Genomic DNA, 22,423 nt, shown 5'->3' with positions numbered 1-22,423 from the left:
TGTACAGAACAGCTTCAACTCTGGGATGTTGGTGGGTTTCCTCACATGAACTGATCGCTTCAGGTCCTTCCACAACATTTTGATTGGATTAAGGTCAGGACTTTGACTTGGCCATTCCAGAACATTAACTTTATTCTTCTTTAACCATTCTTTGATAGAACGACTTGTGTGCTTAGGGTTGTTGTCTTGCTGCATGACCCACTTTCTCTTGAGATTCAGTTCATGGACAGATGTCCTGACATTTTCCTTTAGAATTCTCTGGTATAATTCAGAATTCATTATTCCATCAATGATGGCAAGCCGTCCTGGCCCAGATGCAGCAAAACAGGCCCAAACCATGATACTACCACCACCATGTTTCACAGATGGGAGAAGGTTCTTATGCTGGAATGTAGTGTTTTCCTTTCTCCAAACACAACGCTTCTCATTTAAACCAAAAGGTTCTATTTTGGTCTCATCCATCCACAAAACTTTTTTCCAATAGCCTTCTGGCTTGTCCACGTGATCTTTAGCAAACTGCAGACGAGCAGCAATGTTCTTTTTGGAGAGCAGTGGCTTTCTCCTTGCAACCCTGCCATGCACACCATTGTTGTTCAGTGTTCTCCTGATGGTGGACTCATGAACATTAACATTAACCAGTGTGAGCGAGGCCTTCAGTTGCTTAGAAGTTACCCTGGGGTCCTTTGTGACCTCGCCAACTATTACATGCCTTGCTCTTAGAGTGATCTTTGTTGGTCAACCACTCCTGAAGAGGGTAACAATGGTCTTGAATTTCCTCCATTTGTACATAATCTGTCTGACTGTGGATTGGTGGAGTCCAAACTCTTTAGAGATGGTTTTGTAACCTTTTCCAGCCTGATGAGCATCAACAACGCTTTTTGTGAGGTCCTCAGAAATCTCCTTTGTTCGTGCCATGATACACTTCCACAAACATGTGTTGTGAAGATCAGACTTTGATAGATCCCTGTTCTTTAAATAAAACAGGGTGCCCACTCACACCTGATTGTCATCCCATTGATTGAAAACACCTGACTCTAATTTCACCTTCAAATTAACTGCTAATCCTAGAGGTTCACATACTTTTGCCACTCATAGATATGTAATATTGGATAATTTTCCTCAATAAATAAATGACCAAGTATAATATTTTTGTCTCATTTGTTTAACTGGGTTCTCTTTATCTACTTTTAGGACTTGTGTGAAAATCTGATGATGTTTTAGGCCATATTTATGCAGAAATAGAGAAAATTATAAAGGGTTCACAAACTTTCAAGCACCACTGTAAATCAAAAGGTGCTTCAACAAAGTATTAGTTTAAGGGTGTGCACACTTATGCAACCAGCTTATTGTACTTTTATTTTTATGTTTTTCCCCCAAACAGATTTATTTGTTTTTCAGTTGAATTGTACAGGTTATAGGTCACATTAAAGGTGGGAAAAGTTCTGAAATTATTAATCATGGTCTCATTTTTTTTACATCAGAAAACCAATCATTTTAACGGTGTGTGTACACTTTTTATATCCACTGTATAATGAATTGAGGTGCTGTAAGTGTACATAAGTTGAAGGCGATACCATCACTAAAGCCCATCACAAATCACCCTAGGCACATAGGTCCTGATTTACACATCATAATATATGAATGAATCAATGATAGCACTAGTGGAGTATGTTGTGTATCGTTTATGAATTGCAGTGATGTATTCCATGTGTACGTACATTGAATGAGACAGTTTTCCAGCTATCCTGATTTTCTTCATATCGGATCTCGACCAGCTGAATGTTCTGTGCATTGTCGTGATAGAGCTGGCATTGTCTTGAAGTGCATTCCACCTTGATGATTTTGGGGCTCAGTGGTTTCACTGTACATGAACAGAACACCAGAAGGAAGTGGGGTCAGATGTTTTGTTATGCATAAGACCAGGTGTGTTAACATGAGTTTACCAAGAAATGGCAATCATGTAGAGAATGCTTTGTTAATAAAGTTACATTTTGGTAATAACTTGATAGTTTAGCCTATGTATGAAGACTTTTGGGACACTCTGTATAACAACTGTTTCTATGTAGACTTATGTCAATAACTACAATGGTTTGGTTTGTCCTCTGGGATAAGAACCCTGCAACCACACCCTTTAGTAAAATCTAAACAATCTGGCTTTTTTTTTTTAAGCTGACACAACAATTAAAATGACAAAGTACTTCAACTTTTTTAAGACTACTACACCTATGTCATTAAGCATGAAGCTCAGGACAGTGGAGTTCTCAGAGCCGAGGCTGTTATTCGCATGGACCCAGACTGAGAAGTCACTTTGTGTGCCTGAGACAGGAAATAAGGCCGAACGGGTCCCATCACAGACTGCGACACTTTCATAACGTACAGGAGGGGATCCTTGTACCCTGCAAAACAATGTAACTCATGTAAGTAATGATACACAATACAGACTCAGAGGGTTATGAAAGTGTGTGTGCTTGTGTGTGACTGGATCAGTGGACCCGCTCAGTGAGAATACGTGTCGTGAATCATGTCTGTTACTGAGTCAAATATCCTGTTGAGAAAAAGGGATTTTTACTAACCACAGATGTGATGTGGTCTTGATGTGCGTTTCCCATCCTGTTTTCCATGTGCAGTTTACTTTGCCAAATTCTCCTTCCTGAATGCATGTGAGGTTCTGTGGAAATGCAGGGGGATCTGAAAATGAAGACAAAAAAGATCCATAAGGTATATTAGACACATATATGTGTGTGTGTGTACACGGTGGTGTAGTGGTTAGTCTGTCGCCTCACAGCAAGAAGGTCCTGGGTTTGAGGGCCTTTCTGTGTGGAGTCTGCGTGGGTTTCCTCCAGGCGCTCCGGTTTCCCCCAAAGACATGCAGATTAGGTTAATTGGTGGCTCTAATCGACCGTAGGTGTGAATGTGAGTGTAAATGGTTGTTTGTCTCTATGTGGCAGCCCTGTGATGACCTGGTGACTTGTCCAGGGTGTACCCTGCCTTTCGCCCGTAGTCAGCTGGGATAGGCTCCAGCTTGCCTGCGACCCTGTACAGGATAAGTGGTTACAGATAATGGATGGATATATTGAGGTTTTTCACCCACTTGACCAAGTCATGTGATGCATCGTTAGGCTGCCATTTTGGACGTCATGGCTCGAATCAGTTTGAATGCAAGGAAGGCGACAAACGAAAAACATAAAAGAAAAAGGAGCGAGATGCAGAAAACACCTTCACTATCCAGCGACGTAGGGCATTTACAGGGTGAGCAGAGGGAGAGGTATTTGCAAAAATTGAGGTTAGCAGGCTTAGAGAACGACGTTTACCTGCTTCCACCAGGATTGTTCACTGACGTACGGAAGTACACGAAGCCCTCGTCTTTACCTGACTTCGGCCCACATGATCTGTATACCTATGTCGTTAAAAACCCATCACCATACACAGGTATTGATCTGAAAGCGTATAAGAGTTTGGATGCCTACAAATATTTTGTGTCAGGCTGGGTAAGATGCCTACATCAGCAGGTCGTCCCTGGAGCCGGTGGTCGCCATCTTATTACAGCTAAGGTTTGTTCACATTTTCATTTACTTTCGGTCCTCAGGATAAACAAAATGTTATTAAATGTCATTGAAATAACTTCTTAGTCTGTTGAGACATGGCCCGTTATAAATTTGCTGTTACCAGGCAATGACCAAGAACTGTATTATTAGGGTCGGTGTCTGTGTTGTAGCAGTGTACTAGCAGCTAGCTGTTAGCACTAGCTAATGTCAACAACACAGTAGCTAGTATGTTACTGTAGCAATGTTTACGTTCAGTCATTTGGATGACTGTTAAAACCTTTCAGTCTCAAGTTTTTCCTTTACTGTATTTACTAGTTTACTGTAATTATGATCCGGCAGCTATTTACACCGGATCTGGTGTAAATAGCTGCCGGAGCGCGCTCCGGCTTGCTCCCCCTCAAATTAAGCAGCGCACTCCAGGAGCAAGCCGGAGCGCGCTGCTTAATTTGAGGGGGAGCAAGCCGGAGTGCGCTCCGGAACCTCGGCCGGAGCACTCCGGGAGCAAGCCGGAGCGCGCTGCTTAATTTGAGGGGGAGCAAGCCGGAGCGCGCTCCGGAACCTCGGCTGGAGCACTCCGGGAGCAAGCCGGAGCGCGCTGCTTAATTTGAGGGGGAGCAAGCCGGAGCGCGCTCCGGCAGCTATTTACACTGGATCCGGTGTAAATAGCTGTCGGATCATAATTACAGTAAACTAGTAAATACAGTAAAGGAAAAACTTGAGACTGAAAGGTTTTAACAGTCATCCAAATGACTGAACGTAAACATTGCTACAGTAACATACTAGCTACTATGTTGTTGACATTAGCTAGCTTGACCTTCAAAATGGCGGACACCGGGGCGTCACGTGACCCTGTGACGTCAGGTGAAATACCTCAATATGTGTATGTGTGTATACATCTATATGTGTAAGCATGTGTGTCTATATATATAGGTTTATGTTCATGCCTGTGTGTAAGTGTAAGCATGTGTATGCGGATTGTTTCACAGTCAGGGTACCAAAGTGGATGGATCAAGTATTACTGAAGTACATGGGGCACGGTGGGTAAGTGGTCAGCATGGTCGCTTCACAGCAAGAAGGTTCTGGGTTTGAGCCCAGCGGCCGGCGAGGGCCTTTCTGTGTGGAGTTTGCATGTTCTCCCCGTGTCTGCATGGGTTTCCTCCGGGTGCTCCGGTTTCCCCCATGGTCCAAAGACATGTGGTTAGGTTAATATGGGACAGCCTTGGGCTGAGGTGCCCTTGAGCAAGGCACCTAACTCCCAAATGGTCCCTGGGCGCTGTTAGCATGGCTGCCCACAGCTCTGGGTATGTGTGTGTGCTCATTGCTCATGTGTGTGTTCACTGCTTCAGATGGGTTAAATGCAGAGAGGAAATTTCACAAGTGTGTGATGAATAAAGTTGTGCTTTCTTTCTTTTTTTCTTTCTTACAATAAGCACTTGTGAAATGAGGATTATCTCTGCATGAAGAACTAATACCATCCCACCTGCAAATTAGCCATTCGTTTGAATACGTGCACACACCAGCCTGTTGTACTATTAAGTAACCCCATTTTTGACCATTTTTTATGTTCCAACCTTATTTGGTCTTGTTTGAAGAGGTTGCCAATCCTAATATTATGTGATCTTACAGTTCCTGAATAGTTTAGCTGGAGCCTCATTTCACACTTGAAAAATGTATTGCTAACAAAGTTGACCACAAATGGGTTCTCATAGGGCAGGCTTGTAGTACTCGAGTCTGAGACTCGGACTCAAGTCTGACTCGTGCCCTAATTTTAAGGACTTGTGACTTGACTTGGACTTGAGCACTGATGACTCGGACTTGCACTCGGACTCGTGCATTAACTGCATTCGGACTCGTAAATTGGAGACGAGGACTTGGATTTTTTCTTTATTTTTTGTAACATGGCATAATAATTTGGCATAATATATTTATATTTACATCTACATAAATTTTTGTACTAATTTTGTGCAAGAGTGTCACACCTGTGCACCTTGGTGCATGCATCAGATAGACTCTGGGGCACGCTCTGGACAGAGCGCTGTAAACGACTCGCACCTGCACCGGATTAAGGTGCAATCAGTGCGCTGATATAAAAACTGTGAAAACACACTTACTTTACGAAGTATTGAGTTGCATTGCTGACACATTACTGAGCCTTATTTCCTTGTTTGGTTTCCTGATCCCTGATTTCCTGTTTCTCATCTTTGATTCTGCCAAGTCTATGATAGCCTGTTTGTGCCTCATTCGACCTATTGCCTGTTTCACTGTTTTACGATTTTGCCTGCTGTTCTGGATTGTTTACCATCTTCACTTGTATTAATAAACACACCTTCTGCACTAGGGCGGCACGGTGGTGTAGTGGTTAGCACTGTCGCCTCACAGCAAGAAGGTCCGGGTTCGAGCCCCGTGGCCGACGAGGGCCTTTCTGTGGGGAGTTTGCATGTTCTCCCCGTGTCCGCGTGGGTTTCCTCCGGGTGCTCCGGTTTCCCCCACAGTCCAAAGACATGCAGGTTAGGTTAACTGGTGACTCTAAATTGACCGTAGGTGTGAATGTGAGTGTGAATGGTTGTCTGTGTCTATGTGTCAGCCCTGTGATGACCTGGCGACTTGTCCAGGGTGTACCCCGCCTTTCACCCGTAGTCAGCTGGGATAGGCTCCAGCTTGCCTGCGACCCTGTAGAAGGATAAAGCGGCTAGAGATAATAAGATGAGATGAGACCTTCTGCACTTACATCCGTCTCCCAACCATCTCTGACAGGATACTTCGCACTCCCTGACAAAGAGAAGCACATTCACCTGTTCATACGTACGTCATGTTCAGGATCAAACTAATGTTAATGGTGCTAAAACAGCCACCCTCAAATGGTACGGTTGGAGTGTTGGACTCGACTCAGACTTGGATCAATATTGGACTCGAGACTGGACTTGGACTTGAGGTTTAGGGACCCAACTACAACACTGTCCTAGGTTAACAAGGGTATATTTAATAAGGTAACTTTCTGTCAAGGCGGCACGGTGGTGTAGTGGTTAGCGCTGTCGCCTCACAGCAAGAGGGTCCAGGTTCGAGCCCTGTGGCCGGTGGGGGCCTTTCTGTGCGGAGTTTGCATGTTCTCCCCGTGTCCGCGTGGGTTTCCTCTGGGTGCTCCGGTTTCTCCCACAGTCCAAAGACATGCAGGTTAGGTTAACTGGTGACTCTAAATTGACCATAGGTGTGAGTGTGAATGGTTGTCTGTGTCTGTGTGTCAGCCCTGTGATGACCTGGCGACTTGTCCAGGGTGTACCCCGCCTTTCGCCCGTAGTCAGCTGGGATAGGCTCCAGCTTGCCTGCGACCCTGTAGAACAGGATAAAGAGGCTAGAGATAATGAGATGAGGTGAGACTTTCTGTCAAAAATGTCCTCTCCAGTAATGTGGGACTTATTAAAGTAAAAAAAAAAAGCAGTTTCTTATGATTCTGAAAGTCCAGTTCCATATAAGTACTGGCACATAAGGTTATACACTTAGCTTAGGAAAAAGAATGATGCTGTCACCATTAGCCAGGTAACAACACAGTGCCGTTTGTATTCTAGCCACAAATTCTTGCCACCAACAGCATTCAGCAGAAAATAAATTTCCATCAATATGTATTGATTGATTTCCAAAAAATTTAACTTGTTTTTCGATGTTAGTAACACAAACTTGTGTACGGTTATGTGTGTGTGTGTGTGTGTGTGTGTGTGTGTGTATGCTGCCTGGGCAAAAAAAAAGGTCACAATTTGAATTTAAATAAGCAAATATTTAAGATCCTTTGACTGGATAATTACTGCAATGATTAATGTGTGTGAGCTGGCAACAATTCTTTTAACTGTAACTGATGCAGTGAGTAGCTTCTCAATTCTTAAACAGCCATATCGGAAGACGTATCCTGTGGTCATGGAAAAGATGTTACAGTGTTTCAGAAGGTCAAATTATTGGCCTGCATCAAGCAAACAAAACTCAGGAGATTGCTGAAATGACTGGAATTGGGTTAAAAATTGTCCAATGCATTATTAAAACCTGGAAGGTTAGTGATGAACCATCAACTTCATGGAAAAAATGTGGTCAGAAAAAATCTTGACTGACCATGATCAGAGGTCACTTAAACACTTGAAGTCGAATCATAAAAAATCGACAGGAGAACTCACGGCTATGTTTAATAGTCAAAGTAAGAGCATTTCCACACACACAACGTGATGAGAACTCACAGGATTGGGAATAAACAGCTCTATAGCCATATGAAAACCACTTGTTAATGAGACTAATCAGGAGAAAAGGCTTCACTTTGCTAAGGAGCAAACTGAAGCAATGGAAAAAAGATCATGTGGTCTGAGTCCGGATTTACTCTATTCCAGAGCGATGGGTGTGTCAGAGTAAGAAGCTTGCTTCATCACTATGTGTGATGAAGCAATGCACCCATCACACATAGTGGCCACTGTACAAGCCTCTAGAGGCAGTGTTATGATCTGTGGTTACTTCAGTTGGTCAGGTCGAGGCTCAGCAACATTTTCCATTGCTATCAGGTGACATTGGGCAGACCTAACAACCTGTGTTTTCTCTCTCTCTCTCTCTCTCTCTCTCTCCCCCCATCTGAGTTACATGTCAATCCTGAGATTGAGATGCTGACCTCTTCTGCTCCTCAGACTTGCCTGATCCATCCTGATGCCCTACATCTGGCTGGAGTCTCATCACATCACTCCTGTGGAGGACGGCCCCATATGGACAGTCGAAAGTCACACTTGGAAGACACTCTGGACGCTTACAGTAATGCTTTTATGGCTGAGGACTACAGTTGACTCGCTAACTTTAGGACTGCAGTTGTCATGAACAGTTTTGCACTCAAGTTTCCATCAATGAAGAGTTTATAACATCAATGAAACTGACTTCATGTTAAAACTGTTAATGTTATAGTCATGTTGTCTGTTATTGCCCAAATGAGGATGGGTTCCCTTTTGAGTCTGGTTCCTTTCGAGGTTTCTTCCTCATGTCGTCTGAGGGAGTTTTTCCTTGCCACTGTCACCACAGGCCTGATCATTGGGGATAGATTAGGGATAAAATTAGCTCATGTTTAAAGTCATTCAAATTCTGTAAAGGTGCTTTGTGACAATGTTTATTGTTAAAAGCGCTATACAAATAAACTTGACTTGACGTTATATGGCAATAAAATGAAGTCAGCTGATGACCTGAATGTACTGAATGACCAGGTTATTATCATATCAATGGAGCTTTTCTTCCCTGATGGTGAGGGCATAAAATTAGGGTTCAAATTGTAAGAGAGTGGTTAAGGACGCATGAGGAATCATTTTCACACATGAATTCACCACCACAGAGTCCTGACCTTAACCCCATTGAACGTCTTCAGGATGTCAGGACGTGCTGGAGAAGACTTTACAGAGTGGTTCGACTCTCCCATCATTAATACAAGATCTCAGCAAAAAAAAAAAATTATGCAACTCTGGATGGAAGTAAATGTTGTGACGTTGCATAAGGTTGTTGACGAAATGCCAGGCAGTGTACGTGGTGTACCAAATGCATATCTCTGTTTGTATATATGTGTGTGTATGTGTTGCTATTTATGTGTGTATGTACATGTCTATGTTTACGAGTACGTGCTTGCGTATGTCTATGTTTATATGCATGGGTGTCAGTATGTGTTTGTCTATACAGATATACACATCTATGGATGTGAACATGCATGTGTGTATGTTTGTGTATATATTTATGCTCACGTGCATTTCTGCATACTTTTTACACGTGTATATGTGCACGTTTTTGCACATATCACACTGGTTTTCACAGCTGCCACCCCATTGTCACACTCCTGCCCTGGCCTATTTTTAAATTCTGTTTCACCAGCAAGTTTTCAGTTCATGCAACACCTTTGTAACATTTAAAGTCTTTAGGCTACTTTTCTGAGTGATGAAAAACACTTTCGATCTGAAACTGTCTTCACACGAAACCGATAGCTTATGTATTACCAAAAGAGAGCTGAATGGTTTGCCAAGTCTATGCTCAGTATCGGATGTTGAATATTAATGTCTTATATAATACATTGATTATGATGAAACAAACATGAGTGTTTTATCAAAGCTGTTTGAACTTTTGCGTGGCTTAACACTAGTGATAAATACAGTAAAAAAAAAAAATAAATAAATAAATAAATATATATATATATATATATATATATATATATATATATATATATATATATGCATGCTTTCTTGAACTGTTGTGGCATTCAAGTGCAATTAAACCCACATTATTACATGGTATATGCTATGTAATGTATGCAATGCGGACGGGAACCATCAGGGCTTTCTAGTCCTTCAGAGAAGGCCCAAGCATATCTGCATTTCAAATGTTATATTTAATTTCTTTCATTCTTCATAATTTCATTGTAATTATTCTCTTCTAATTCGGCCTCATTTTCTATCAAATTTGCTTCAAAGTGTTACTGTCCTGAAAACATTAAAATCGAGTTATCCAATGAGATTTTTTTTTTTTGTTGTCTCTAGGCTGAGAAGAGTTTAGAGCTGCTCACTCATTGGTTCGGACTTCATTGCTGGGACAGAAGGCCATGGCAGTGTATGTTTATGTAGGAAGTGACAGATGAATTAACCAATCAGATTTTGATTTATAGTGGGAGGGACCAAAAATTTATTGCCCTCGGCCTATTCGAAGGCCAATGTGAGCTTAACTGCGAGTCAGCGCCGTCAGCGCAGCAGTGAAGTCACCTTCCAGCCAGTGTAGCGTTTATCAGTAGTGTTGGCAAATACTAATAAAGCGGTCAAGCCAGTGATATCGAGAGCAAGTAGCACAGGCTAATGACCGAGAAACTAAGATTTCTGTCTCCAGACTCTTCTTCCACGCTGCACGCTTGCTACAGTATTTTTCACTCAGACTTAAGTATTCATTTCCCTCTATAATTTACTGAGTTACTTTAAAAATCAGCATCAACAACTACATACAATGGAGCAACCTGGCCGATAATCCCTTACAAAATCCTTTGCCCTGTTGCTGTTTTGCTGTGTCTGGCTAAGTTTTGGCTGAGCTCAAGTCCCAGCTCTAGTAATAACGCTTCGCCACTGATGTAATGTATGTCTGTGTAACAGATAAACACAATGACTACAATCTCTGAAAATGTAGTCACATCTCTGAAAGGACTAATGATATAGATTTAGAGATAAATTAAATTCTGTTAATAGACGGCAATTTTTTTTTTACAACCCCGATTCCAAAAAAGTTGGGAGAAAGTACAAATTGTAAATAAAAACGGAATGCAATAATTTACAAATCTCAAAAACTGATATTATATTCACAATAGACCCCTCCTTGAACTGCCACCTTATTGTGGTGGAGGGGTTTGTGTGCTTGAATGATCCTAGGAGCTATGTTGTCGGGGGCATTATGCCCCTGTCAGGGTTTCCCAAGGCAGACAGGTCCTAGGTGACAGGCCAGACTAAGAGCAGTTCACCAAAACCCCTATGGAGAAAAATCCGAGGACCGTGACGTCGCCCGGGATGACGCAGCCGGGGCCCCACCCTGGAGCCAGGCCCGGGGTTGGGGCTCGTATGCGAGCGCTTGGTGGCCGGGCCTTTGCCCATGGGGCCCGGCCGGGCTCAGCCCGAAGAGCTGACGTGGGCCCGACCTCCTGTGGGTTCACCACCCACAGAGGTAGCAGTAGGGGACTGGTGCAATGTGGATTGGGTGGCAGTCGAAGGCAGGGGCCTCGACGACCTGATCCCCGGACACAGCGGCTGGCTGTTGGGACATGGAATGTCACTTCGCTGGGGGGGAAAGAGCCTGAGCTTGTGCGGGAGGTTGAGAGGTACCGGCTAGAGATAGTCGGGCTCACCTCCACGCACAGCTTGGGCTCTGGAACCCAGCTCCTCGAGAGGGGCTGGACTCTCCACTTCTCTGGAGTCGCCCGTGGTGAGCGGCGGCGGGCTGGTGTGGGCTTGCTTATAGCTCCCCAGCTCAGCCGCCATGTGTTGGAGTTTACCCCAGTGAACGAGAGGGTCGCCTCGCTGCGCCTTCGGATTGGGGAGAGGGCTCTTGCTGTTGTTTGTGCCTATGGCCCAAATAGCAGTATAGAGTATCCGGCCTTCTTGGAGTCCCTGGGAGAGGTACTGAGGAGTGCTCAGACTGGGGACTCCATTGTGTTACTGGGGGACTTCAATGCTCACGTGGGAGATGACAGTGACACCTGGAGGGGCGTGGTTGGGAGGAACGGCCTCCCCGATCTGAACCCGAGTGGTGTTTTGTTATTGGACTTCTGTGCTAGTCATGGTTTGTCCATAACGAACACCATGTTCGAGCATAGGGGTGTCCATAAGTGCACGTGGCACCAGGACACCTTAGGTCGGAGGTCAATGATAGACCTTGTAGTCGTTTCATCTGATCTCCGGCCCTATGTCTTGGACACTCGGGTGAAGAGAGGGGCTGAGCTGTCAACTGATCACCACCTGGTGGTGAGTTGGATCCGCTGGCGGAGGAGGAAGCTGGACAGACCTGGCAGGCCCAAACGTATGGTGAGGGTCTGCTGGGAACGTCTGGCCGAGCACTCTGTCGGGGAGGTCTTTAACTCCCACCTCCGGGAGAGCTTTTCCCAGCTTCCGAGGGAGGCGGGGGACATTGAGTCTGAGTGGACCATGTTCTCTACCTCCATTGTGGACGCAGCTGTTCAGAGCTGTGGCCGCAAGGTCTCCGGTGCCTGTCGTGGCGGCAATCCCCGAACCCGGTGGTGGACACCAGAAGTAAGGGATGCCGTCAAGCTGAAGAAGGAGTCCTATCGGGCCATGTTAACCTCCAGGACTCCCGAGGCAGCTGACGGGTATCGGCAGGCCAGGCGTGCTGCAGCTCGGGCAGTTGCGGAGGCAAAAACTCGGAACTGGGAGGAGTTCGGGGAGGCCATGGAGAAGGACTATCGGTCGGCCTCGAAGAAATTCTGGCAAACCGTCCGGCGCCTCAGGAGGGGGAAGCAGTACTCTGCCAACACTGTTTACAGTGCGGGTGGGGAGCTGTTGACCTCGACTGGGGACATTGTCGGGCGGTGGAAGGAATACTTTGAGGATCTCCTCAATCCCACCGTCATGTCTTCCACTGAGGAGACTGAGGCTGATGACTCAGAGGTGGACTCGTCCATTACCCAAGCCGAAGTCACTGAGGTGGTTTGCAAGCTCCTCGGTGGCAAGGCACCGGGGGTGGATGAGATCCGCCCTGAGTATCTCAAGTCTCTGGATGTTGTGGGGCTGTCTTGGTTGACACGCCTCTGCAACATCGCGTGGCGGTCAGGGACAGTGCCTCTGGAGTGGCAGACTGGGGTGGTGGTCCCTCTTTTTAAGAAAGGGGACCGGAGAGTGTGCCCCAATTATAGGGGAATCACACTTCTCAGCCTCCCAGGGAAGGTTTACTCCAGGGTACTGGAGAGGAGAATTCGACCAATAGTCGAACCTCGGATCCAGGAGGAACAATGCGGTTTTCGTCCTGGTCGCGGAACACTGGACCAGCTCTATACCCTTCATAGGGTGCTCGAGGGTTCATGGGAGTTTGCCCAACCAGTCCACATGTGCTTTGTGGATCTGGAGAAGGCATTCGACCGTGTCCCCCGTAGTATTCTGTGGGGGGTGCTTCGGGAGTATGGGGTTCGGGGCTCTTTGCTAAGGGCTGTCCGGTCCCTGTACGAACGGAGCAGGAGTCTGGTTCGCATTGCCGGCAGTAAGTCAGACCTGTTCCCAGTGCATGTTGGACTCCGGCAGGGCTGCCCTTTGTCACCGGTTCTGTTCATAATTTTTATGGACAGAATTTCTAGGCGCAGCCAGGGGCCAGAAGGAATCCTGTTTGGGAACCACAGGATTTCATCTCTGCTTTTTGCGGATGATGTTGTCCTGTTGGCTTCTTCAAACCAGGACCTTCAGCATGCACTGGGGCGGTTTGCAGTCGAGTGTGAAGCGGCTGGGATGAGAATCAGCACCTCCAAGTCCGAGGCCATGGTTCTCGACCGGAAAAGGGTGGCTTGCCCTCTCCAGGTTGGTGGAGAAGTTCTGCCTCAAGTGGAGGAGTTTAAGTATCTCGGGATCTTGTTCACGAGTGAGGGAAGGATGGAGCGTGAGATCGACAGGCGGATCGGTGCAGCCTCCGCAGTGATGCGGTCGCTTTACCGGTCCGTTGTGGTGAAGAAGGAGCTGAGCCAAAAGGCGAAGCTCTCAATTTACCGGTCGATCTACGTTCCGACTCTCACCTATGGTCATGAGCTTTGGGTAATGACCGAAAGGACAAGATCGCGGATACAAGCGGCCGAAATGAGTTTCCTTCGCAGGGTGGCTGGGCGCTCCCTTAGAGATAGGGTGAGAAGCACAGTCACTCGGGAGGAGCTCGGAGTAGAGCCGCTGCTGCTCCACATCGAGAGGAATCAGCTGAGGTGGCTCGGGCATCTTTTTCGGATGCCTCCTGGACGCCTCCCTGGGGAGGTGTTCCAGGCATGTCCCCCCGGGAGGAGGCCCCGGGGAAGACCCAGGACACGCTGGAGGGACTATGTCTCTCGGCTGGCCTGGGAACGCCTCGGTGTTCTTCCCGAGGAGCTGGCCGAGGTGTCTGGGGAAAGGGAAGTTTGGGCTTCCCTGCTTAGACTGCTGCCTCCGCGACCCGGTCCCGGATAAAGCGGAAGAAGACGAGACGAGATATTCACAATAGAACATAGACAACATATCAAATGTCGAAAGTGAGACGTTTTGAAATTTCATGCCAAATATTGGCTCATTTGAAATGTCATGACAGCAACACATCTCAAAAAAGTTGGGACAGGGGCAATAAGAGGCTGGAAAAGTTAAAGGTACAAAAAAGGAACAGCTGGAGGACCAAATTGCAACTCATTAGGTCAATTGGCAATAGGTCATTAACATGACTGGGTATAAAAAGAGCATCTTGGAGTGGCAGCAGCTCTCAGAAGTAAAGATGGGAAGAGGATCACCAATCCCCCTAATTCTGCGCCGACAAATAGTGGAGCAATATCAGAAAGAAGTTTGACAGTGTAAAATTGCAAAGAGTTTGAACATATCATCATCTACAGTGCATAATATCATCAAAAGATTCAGAGAATCTGGAAGAATCTCTGTGCGTAAGGGTCAAGGCCGGAAAACCATACTGGGTGCCCGTGATCTTCGGGCCTTTAGATGGCACTGCATCACATATGGGCATGCTTCTGTATTGGAAATCACAAAATGGGCTCAGGAATATTTCCAGAGAACATTATCTGTGAACACAATTCACCGTGCCATCCGCTGTTGCCAGCTAAAACTCTATAGTTCAAAGAAGAAGCCGTATCTAAACATGATCCAGAAGCGCAGACGTCTTCTCTGGGCCAAGGCTCATTTAAAATGGACTGTGGCAAAGTGGAAAACTGTTCTGTGGTCAGACGAATCAAAATTTGAAGTTCTTTATGGAAATCAGGGACGCCGTGTCATTTGGACTAAAGAGGAGAAGGACGACCTAAGTTGTTATCAGCGCGCAGTTCAGAAGCCTGCATCTCTGATGGTATGGGGTTGCATTAGTGCGTGTGTCATGGGCAGCTTACACATCTGGAAAGACACCATCAATGCTGAAAGGTATATCCAGGTTCTAGAGCAACATATGCTCCCATCCAGATGACGTCTCTTTCAGGGAAGACCTTGCATTTTCCAACATGACAATGCCAAACTGCATACTGCATCAATTACAGCATCATGGCTGTGTAGAAGAAGGGTCCGGGTACTGAACTGGCCAGCCTGCAGTCCAGATCTTTCACCCATAGAAAACATTTGGCGCATCATAAAACGGAAGATACGACAAAAAAGACCTAAGACAGTTGAGCAACTAGAATCCTACATTAGACAAGAATGGGTTAACATTCCTATCCCTAAACTTGAGCAACTTGTCTCCTCAGTCCCCAGACGTTTACAGACTGTTGTAAAGAGAAAAGGGGATGTCTCACAGTGGTAAACATGGCCTTGTCCCAACTTTTTTGAGATGTGTTGTTGTCATGAAATTTAAAATCACCTAATTTTTCTCTTTAAATGATACATTTTCTCAGTTTAAACATTTGATATGTCATCTATGTTCTATTCTGAATAAAATATGGAATTTTGAAACTTCCACATCATTGCATTCCGTTTTTATTTACAATTTGTACTTTGTCCCAACTTTTTTGGAATCGGGGTTGTATATTTTTAGAGAATTCGCTGGACAAAGTGAATTCTAGAAAAATACATATTTCACTTAAATATCAAAAACTAGCCTTATATTTCCCATGTAGCTTTTCCTTTAAAAAAAAGAAGAAAAATCAAAATTGTCAACCATGATAATCACATATGTGCTACAGATCTGGTAGATAGAGATGAGGTCAGTGTTTTCCTTTAATGTTTGCATTTTGTCTGTTCATGACAAAAGTCTTACTGAAAGTGATAATAAAAGTAAAAGTGATATTACATTAATGACATTTAGCAGGCGCTCTTATCAAGAGTAACATACAACATACCCAGAGCAGGTGGGGGTTAGGTGCCTTGCTCAAGGGCACTTCAGCCATTCCTGCTGGTCCTGGGAATCAAACCAGCAACCTTTTAGTCTCAAAGCTGCTTCTCTAACTTTTAGGCCATGGTTTTCATCATATTAGATGACAATGTTTTAACTAATGGCTTTTCCATGTTATGTGCTTGACTTCATTTTTAAGAGATTATGTTCAGATCAACAGAATGAGTGGACTGAGTGGTAAGTGATTTAAAAAAAAAAGCCTCTAAGAACCATGCCTAAACCCCATCTCCAACTTATATTGTGTATATTACATATAATGCATAAGTCAGTTGGAGGACGTCATGGCCTAATGGTTAGAGAAGCAGCTGTGAGATTAAAAGATCACCAGTTTGATTCCCAAGACCAGCAGGAATGGCTGAAATGCCCTTGAGTAAGGCATCTCATCCCCACCTACTCCCCGGGCTGCTCTGGGTATGTTGTACATCACCCTGGATAAGAGCGTCTGCTAAATGACTGTAATGTAATGCCGATAGGATAAAATGGGCATTTTAAAATTAATTATAGACTTATATGTGCTCTTAAATAAGAGAAGGTGACATGGGACAACCAATAGTAATTAATAAGCACAGGCTTTTTTTAAAGGTTAAACCTCAAACCCTTCTACAGTTTTATCTTGGTGGTTCTATCCAACAGGATTCCTAACAAGAACCCTTTTACAATCCTAGCAACCCTTAAATATATAACAGAGTTCTTTTGCTAAGAGGGATAGTGAACAGAATGAAAGGATTGAAATCATTATGTTGAATAAACATACGTACACCCTGGAACGATGTCAGTGCCACAGGGTTCTCGCTCGTTGTGACATTTGCACGTGAAGGTGGTGGTCCGTGTTAGATTCACGATGTTCATAATCACCACAGTTGAGTTCAAGCTGCTGTAATTTAAGGACACTTCATCTTGGTATATCAGTCTGTTGCATTCCTTCTTGAAGATGCAGTAGATCTGGAAGCTCGAGCCCATGTGGACTTCGTTCTTCGAGTGCACGGAGCATATCTTCTCTATAAAACATGAAAACACAGCGAAAATGATGCTGATGTAAGATGATAAATCTTCATTCATGAGTTTACTTCATTAAATCTTCATGAAACCTTTTGCTACACCATAAACCACTGTATCCTCATGCCAACAGGATTGTGATGCTGTGTATACGACAGAGGGGAACCGTCAGGGCCTTCTAGGCCTTCAGAGAAGCACAAACATATCAGCATTTCAAATGTTATATTTAATTTCTTTCAATCTTTCATAATTTCATTGTAATTATTCTCTTCTAATTCTAATTTGGCCTCATTTTCTATCAAATTTGCTTCAAAGTGTTACTGTCCTGAAAACATTAAAGTCTAGTTATCCAATGAGATTTTTTTTGTTTGTTGTGTCTAGGCTGAGAAGAGTTTCGAGCTGGCTCACTCATTGGTTAGGACTTCATTGCCGGGACAGAAGGCCATGGCAGTGTATGTTTATGTAGGAAGTGACAGATAAATTAACCAATCAGATTTTGATTTATAGTGGGAGGGACCAAAAATGTATCCCTCTAGGCCTACTCGCAGGTCAACAAGAGCTTAACTGCAAGTTGGCACCGTCAGCGCAGCAATGAAGTCACCTTCCAGCCGGTATAGCATTCATCAGTAGTAGGAATGGGAATCGAAAACCGGTTCTTGTTGAGAACCAGTTCCCAGTGTTTCAATTCCATGGAATTGTTTGCCAGATTTGCTAACGATTCCCTTATCGATTCCAGCGGGCACGACTAACGTCATGTATATTACGCAAGTTACGCAACGTGCGTAGCGGCATGCAGTAAGCAGTAAACATGGCAACCAAGCGGTTTAAACGCTCAAAAGTTTGGCTGCATTTTTCAAGGAAAGATGACAACCGGGCGACCTGCAGCCATTGCAAAGTAGATATTACATCGTCGGGAGGGAACACGAGTAATATGCAAAAACATTTGCGCACACAGCATGCGATACTTTTAAATGAATGTCACGTTTTCGACATGCTTTGAACTGGTGAATCTCAACCCAGCAGCAGCAGCCACGCTAGCATGTCTTCTGCGGTTACTACGGCAGGTAATTAAGTAACACACATCATGTTAGCGCCATTTGCTTCTTTGTAAAACCTATTACTAACAGTTAACATTAAATGAATGCCTTCTCATGCATTACATTTAGAAGATGATCATGATGACGACGAGAGACAGAGTCTGACTGACTCAGAGGCTGGCAGTACTCGCTCTAGTTCACTACTACCGCCTCTAGCTTCTCCTTTCATTAGTCCAGAAAGATCACGTATCCTTCCCGAAAAAGCAGACATGCTAATTTTTCTGCAAAAGAATTGTTAATTCTTCATAGTTGGTATTTGCAGATTTGTACAATGCACAGTTACTTGATTGTATTTGTCTATGACAGTTGTATTTTGAGTGCTCATCTCACATATCCTTTTAAAAAGGAGAATTTTATTTTCTATTAGAATAATGTTTAACATGTGAGTAATTCACTGTTGGGTTTGTAAGGTCATGTGTGTTACTCCTAAACTAAACAAAGTTGATGCTAATCGACCTGTTTGTTCTCCTCTTTTTTCAAATGAGAATCGATAAGAGAATCGATAAAGAACCGAATCGTTAAGCAGAATCGAAAATGGAATCGGAATCGTAAAAATCTTATCAATTCCCATCCCTAATCAGTAGTGTTAGCGAATACTAATAAAGCGGTCAAGCCAGTGCTATCGCCTCACAGCAAGAAGGTCCGGGTTCGAGCCCCGTGGCCGGCGAGGGCCTTTCTGTGCGGAGTTTGCATGTTCTCCCCGTGTCCGCGTGGGTTTCCTCCGGGTGCTCCGGTTTCCCCCACAGTCCAAAGACATGCAGGTTAGGTTAACTGGTGACTCTAAATTGACCGTAGGTGTGAATGTGAGTGTGAATGGTTGTCTGTGTCTATGTGTCAGCCCTGTGATGACCTGGCAACTTGTCCAGGGTGTACCCTGCCTTTCGCCCGTAGTCAGCTGGGATAGGCTCCAGCTTGCCTGCGACCCTGTAGAAGGATAAAGCGGCTAGAGATAATGAGATGAGATGATATGATGCAGCCTGATGCAAAGTATTGTTACCATGACAATGTTGATTATTTTCCAATATCAGCACATCTAGAAGTGTTTTATTCCTCTTATACTACATCAATTAGTGAACCCTAGCAAAACTTAATTACAGAGCAGCACATTATACTGCTTACTGGTACAAAGTGCTGACGCTGGAGCTTCCTTCCAGAAATGTTAAATAAATGTGTCCTTACACAAGACTTTACAACATCCATGTCACACCATGATTACACGCATAAAATTTGTTAATGTGGAGCGTGTGCCACAGAAAACCACATGTACATTGTTACGACAGAATTGAGTGCATTAATGCAAACCTGTGATTTACAGCTGGCATGATTATCAGAGCTGTTGTTATAGAAAATTAATCATCAACTTCTGAGCTATCAGCTTGGAGACTTCTATAGCACTGTAGTTTACACTGTCTTACAGTTTATCACCATTAAAGGACAAAGTTTATAATGTATTAGCAAGGAATGCATGGAAAATCATAAAGTATTAAAACATGATGTTTTTGATTTCATAACCAGACACATAGAGTCACATTTTAACATATTTGACTACAAAGAGGGTCTCTCGGGAATATATAAAGAGCAGGAGGTAATGAAACTGACTCAGAGAAACTTATTGGCCCCTAGGTACAGGGGTCCCAAAAGGTGCCTAAGTGAAAATATTTGCATATTTAAAAAGCAGTAAATGGCACTTATTCAAATCATACTGCAAATCTGTAACCTGTAAAAAGTACCATAATTTTTAAAAAAGTAATAACATCCATGTGCAGAACTTTAAGTCATATTGACTTGAAATGCGATTTAGAACACTCAGAAAAAAAAGAGAATTAAGCTTTACTTATAGTATGTGCTGTATCTTGTAATATTTTACTTTTAAAGGTCCATTGATGTACCTTTAATCTTGTCCAGGTGAAAGATTAGTAAAGATTATAGTAGTGTACAAAAGTCTTAGAAACATGCAAAGAAATGCTGTAGAGAAAATACTCCTTCAGAAATAATGAAATTAAATATTTTAACACTAAAAAAAAATACTGTAAAGAGCAGTAAACAGTTATAAATGAAACAAAGTCAATATTTGGTGTGAGATGACCCTTTGCTTAAAAAAATAAATAAATAGTAGTCTCAGGTACAGTGAGTGCAGTTTGATAAGGAAATGAGCTGTAGGTTTTACTGAGCATCTTACAGAACCAGCCCCAGTTCTTCTGGACACTGACTGTCACACTCGCTTCTTCATTTTGCACCAAAACCCAGCAGCCTTCATTATGTTTTCTGTCTGTAAAGTGTTTCTTATGTAATCTGCTGCTTTCTTTCTAATTTTGTTCTGGAAAACTAATATTTGGAATCTAAAATGCTTTTTGGATTGGCTCTAATGTAAAAGTCCATCCATCCATCCATCCATCCATCCATCCATCCATTATCTGTAGCCGCTTATCCTGTCCTACAGGGTCGAAAGGTAAAATTCAGTTCATGCAGTCTTTTCTGAGAGCATAGTGACCCCTGTAAAGTGTCGAATTGACTCAGGAGTTGACTCAGGGCTTGACTCAGGAGTCGACTCTTACCTGTGGGTGCTCCGGTGATCAGGAGTAGAAGAAACATGAAGGTGGACCAGACGTTGCCTTCAGGAAACATCGCATCCACTTCCTCCAACAGCTATTTAGATCTACATCCATCAATCTTTACCTCAGCCCGAGCTAAATAGCATCACAAATAACTTTAGTGATTTAAGATTCAGTGACTGAAAGCTTATTATTCACACACAGGAGGCTATAGAGGAACAGGACCAGACAACTGTGTATAAATCCAATTCAGACTTCCACAAACTGCTCATTTTTGGTGTAATAACTTACCCGAGACATCTGTCCGGACTGCTTGTGGTAGCCTTCAGATATGTTTCCTCCCTCTTATGTGGTGAAAGACAGACGCCTTTAGATGAACAGCTCCGTTTTACTACACGCGTCATTGTGAAGCTCGCGCCTTCACCGCGTGCACACGCACGCAGCGGGGAAACTCGGGCACGCGCCTCACAAGTGGCGCCCTCAACATCTCAGTTCCTTCCTTTCCTTCACTTGAAGTTTGCATGTACAGCTTCTGAAGCAATACACGCACTGACATCTCATCCAAACCAAACAACTCAGCAATCCAGGGTTAAAGAAACAAAAAAAGCAAACTCCTGAGAATTAAAACACCAAGAGTGTCCACTGAAGTCCAACTGAAGAGAACATGAACACTGTAAAAGTCAACTCAGAGTGATTTAGTGCTGGGACATGTGATATTCTATGTGGGACGACAGACAGACAGACAGACAGACAGACAGATAGATAGATAGATAGATAGATAGATAGATAGATAGATAGATAGATCGATCGGGGGGGTTGCATCTTTTGGCTGTTAATTTTATTGCCTGAGCTTCCAGTTTTTAAAATAATTGGATAAAATAGAAGTCACACATGATTCAAATTTAAAAAAGAAAAAAGAAAAAGGGAGAAGCTGCACTCAAAAAATGCTGGGCTGAAAACAACCCACAACCCACCTACTGGGTAAATACTGGACCAACACAATGCTGGCTATCTCATCTCATTATCTCTAGCCGCTTTATCCTGTTCTACAGGGTCACAGGCAAGCTGGAGCCCATCCCAGCTGACTACGGGCGAAAGGCGGGGTACACCCTGGACAAGTCGCCAGGTCATCACAGGGCTGACACATAGACACAGACAACCATTCACACTCACATTCACACCTACGGTCAATTTAGAGTCACAAGTTAACCTAACCTGCATGTCTTTGGACTGCGGGGGAAACCGGAGCACCCGGAGGAAACCCACGCGGACAACATGCACGCTCCACACAGAAAGGCCCTCGCCGGCCATGGGGCTCGAACCCAGACCTTCTTTCTGTGAGGCAACAGCGCTAACCACTACACCACCGTGCCGCCTGCTGGTTATCTTAACACAATAAAATGAGTGATGCATTTAAACCAGCAGACTGAGTTACAGAGTTAATCAAAGTGTTGTGTGACTTTAACAAGACTGTGAAGTAATATTGACATCATGACTGTGTTTCTATTTCAACCCAGTGTTTTGGTAATACTGACTGCATTGCGGCATTAAATTTACCGAATTTACTAACCTCCTTTTCCTCTTTAATTAGTCATCAGTCTAATCATATATATAAAAATATGGGCTGTTTCACAATCGTGGTTGTCTTTTTGAATGCTGG

General features: G+C 44.0%; 1 protein-coding gene across 1 annotated transcript in view; it reads right to left on the bottom strand.

The window, feature by feature from the left end:
* The window catches only part of il12rb2 (interleukin 12 receptor, beta 2a), a 64,408-nt gene extending 43,222 nt beyond the window's left edge, over window positions 1-21,186 (bottom strand). Inside the window, exons 1-6 of the mRNA XM_060920022.1 lie at window positions 21,055-21,186; window positions 20,767-20,898; window positions 16,877-17,116; window positions 2,574-2,688; window positions 2,224-2,396; window positions 1,719-1,861 (exon numbers count right to left, since the gene is read on the bottom strand). Of these exons, the coding sequence (XP_060776005.1) occupies window positions 1,719-1,861; window positions 2,224-2,396; window positions 2,574-2,688; window positions 16,877-17,116; window positions 20,767-20,836 (741 nt within the window). The 5' untranslated portion in view covers window positions 20,837-20,898; window positions 21,055-21,186. The remainder of the gene's footprint in view (window positions 1-1,718; window positions 1,862-2,223; window positions 2,397-2,573; window positions 2,689-16,876; window positions 17,117-20,766; window positions 20,899-21,054) is intronic.
* Window positions 21,187-22,423: the final 1,237 nt, after the last annotated feature.

Source organism: Neoarius graeffei, chromosome 4 (genome assembly GCF_027579695.1).
Source record: "Neoarius graeffei isolate fNeoGra1 chromosome 4, fNeoGra1.pri, whole genome shotgun sequence".
NCBI classification, from domain to species: domain Eukaryota; kingdom Metazoa; phylum Chordata; class Actinopteri; order Siluriformes; family Ariidae; genus Neoarius; species Neoarius graeffei.
This window is presented reverse-complemented; position numbering and strand designations above follow the sequence as displayed.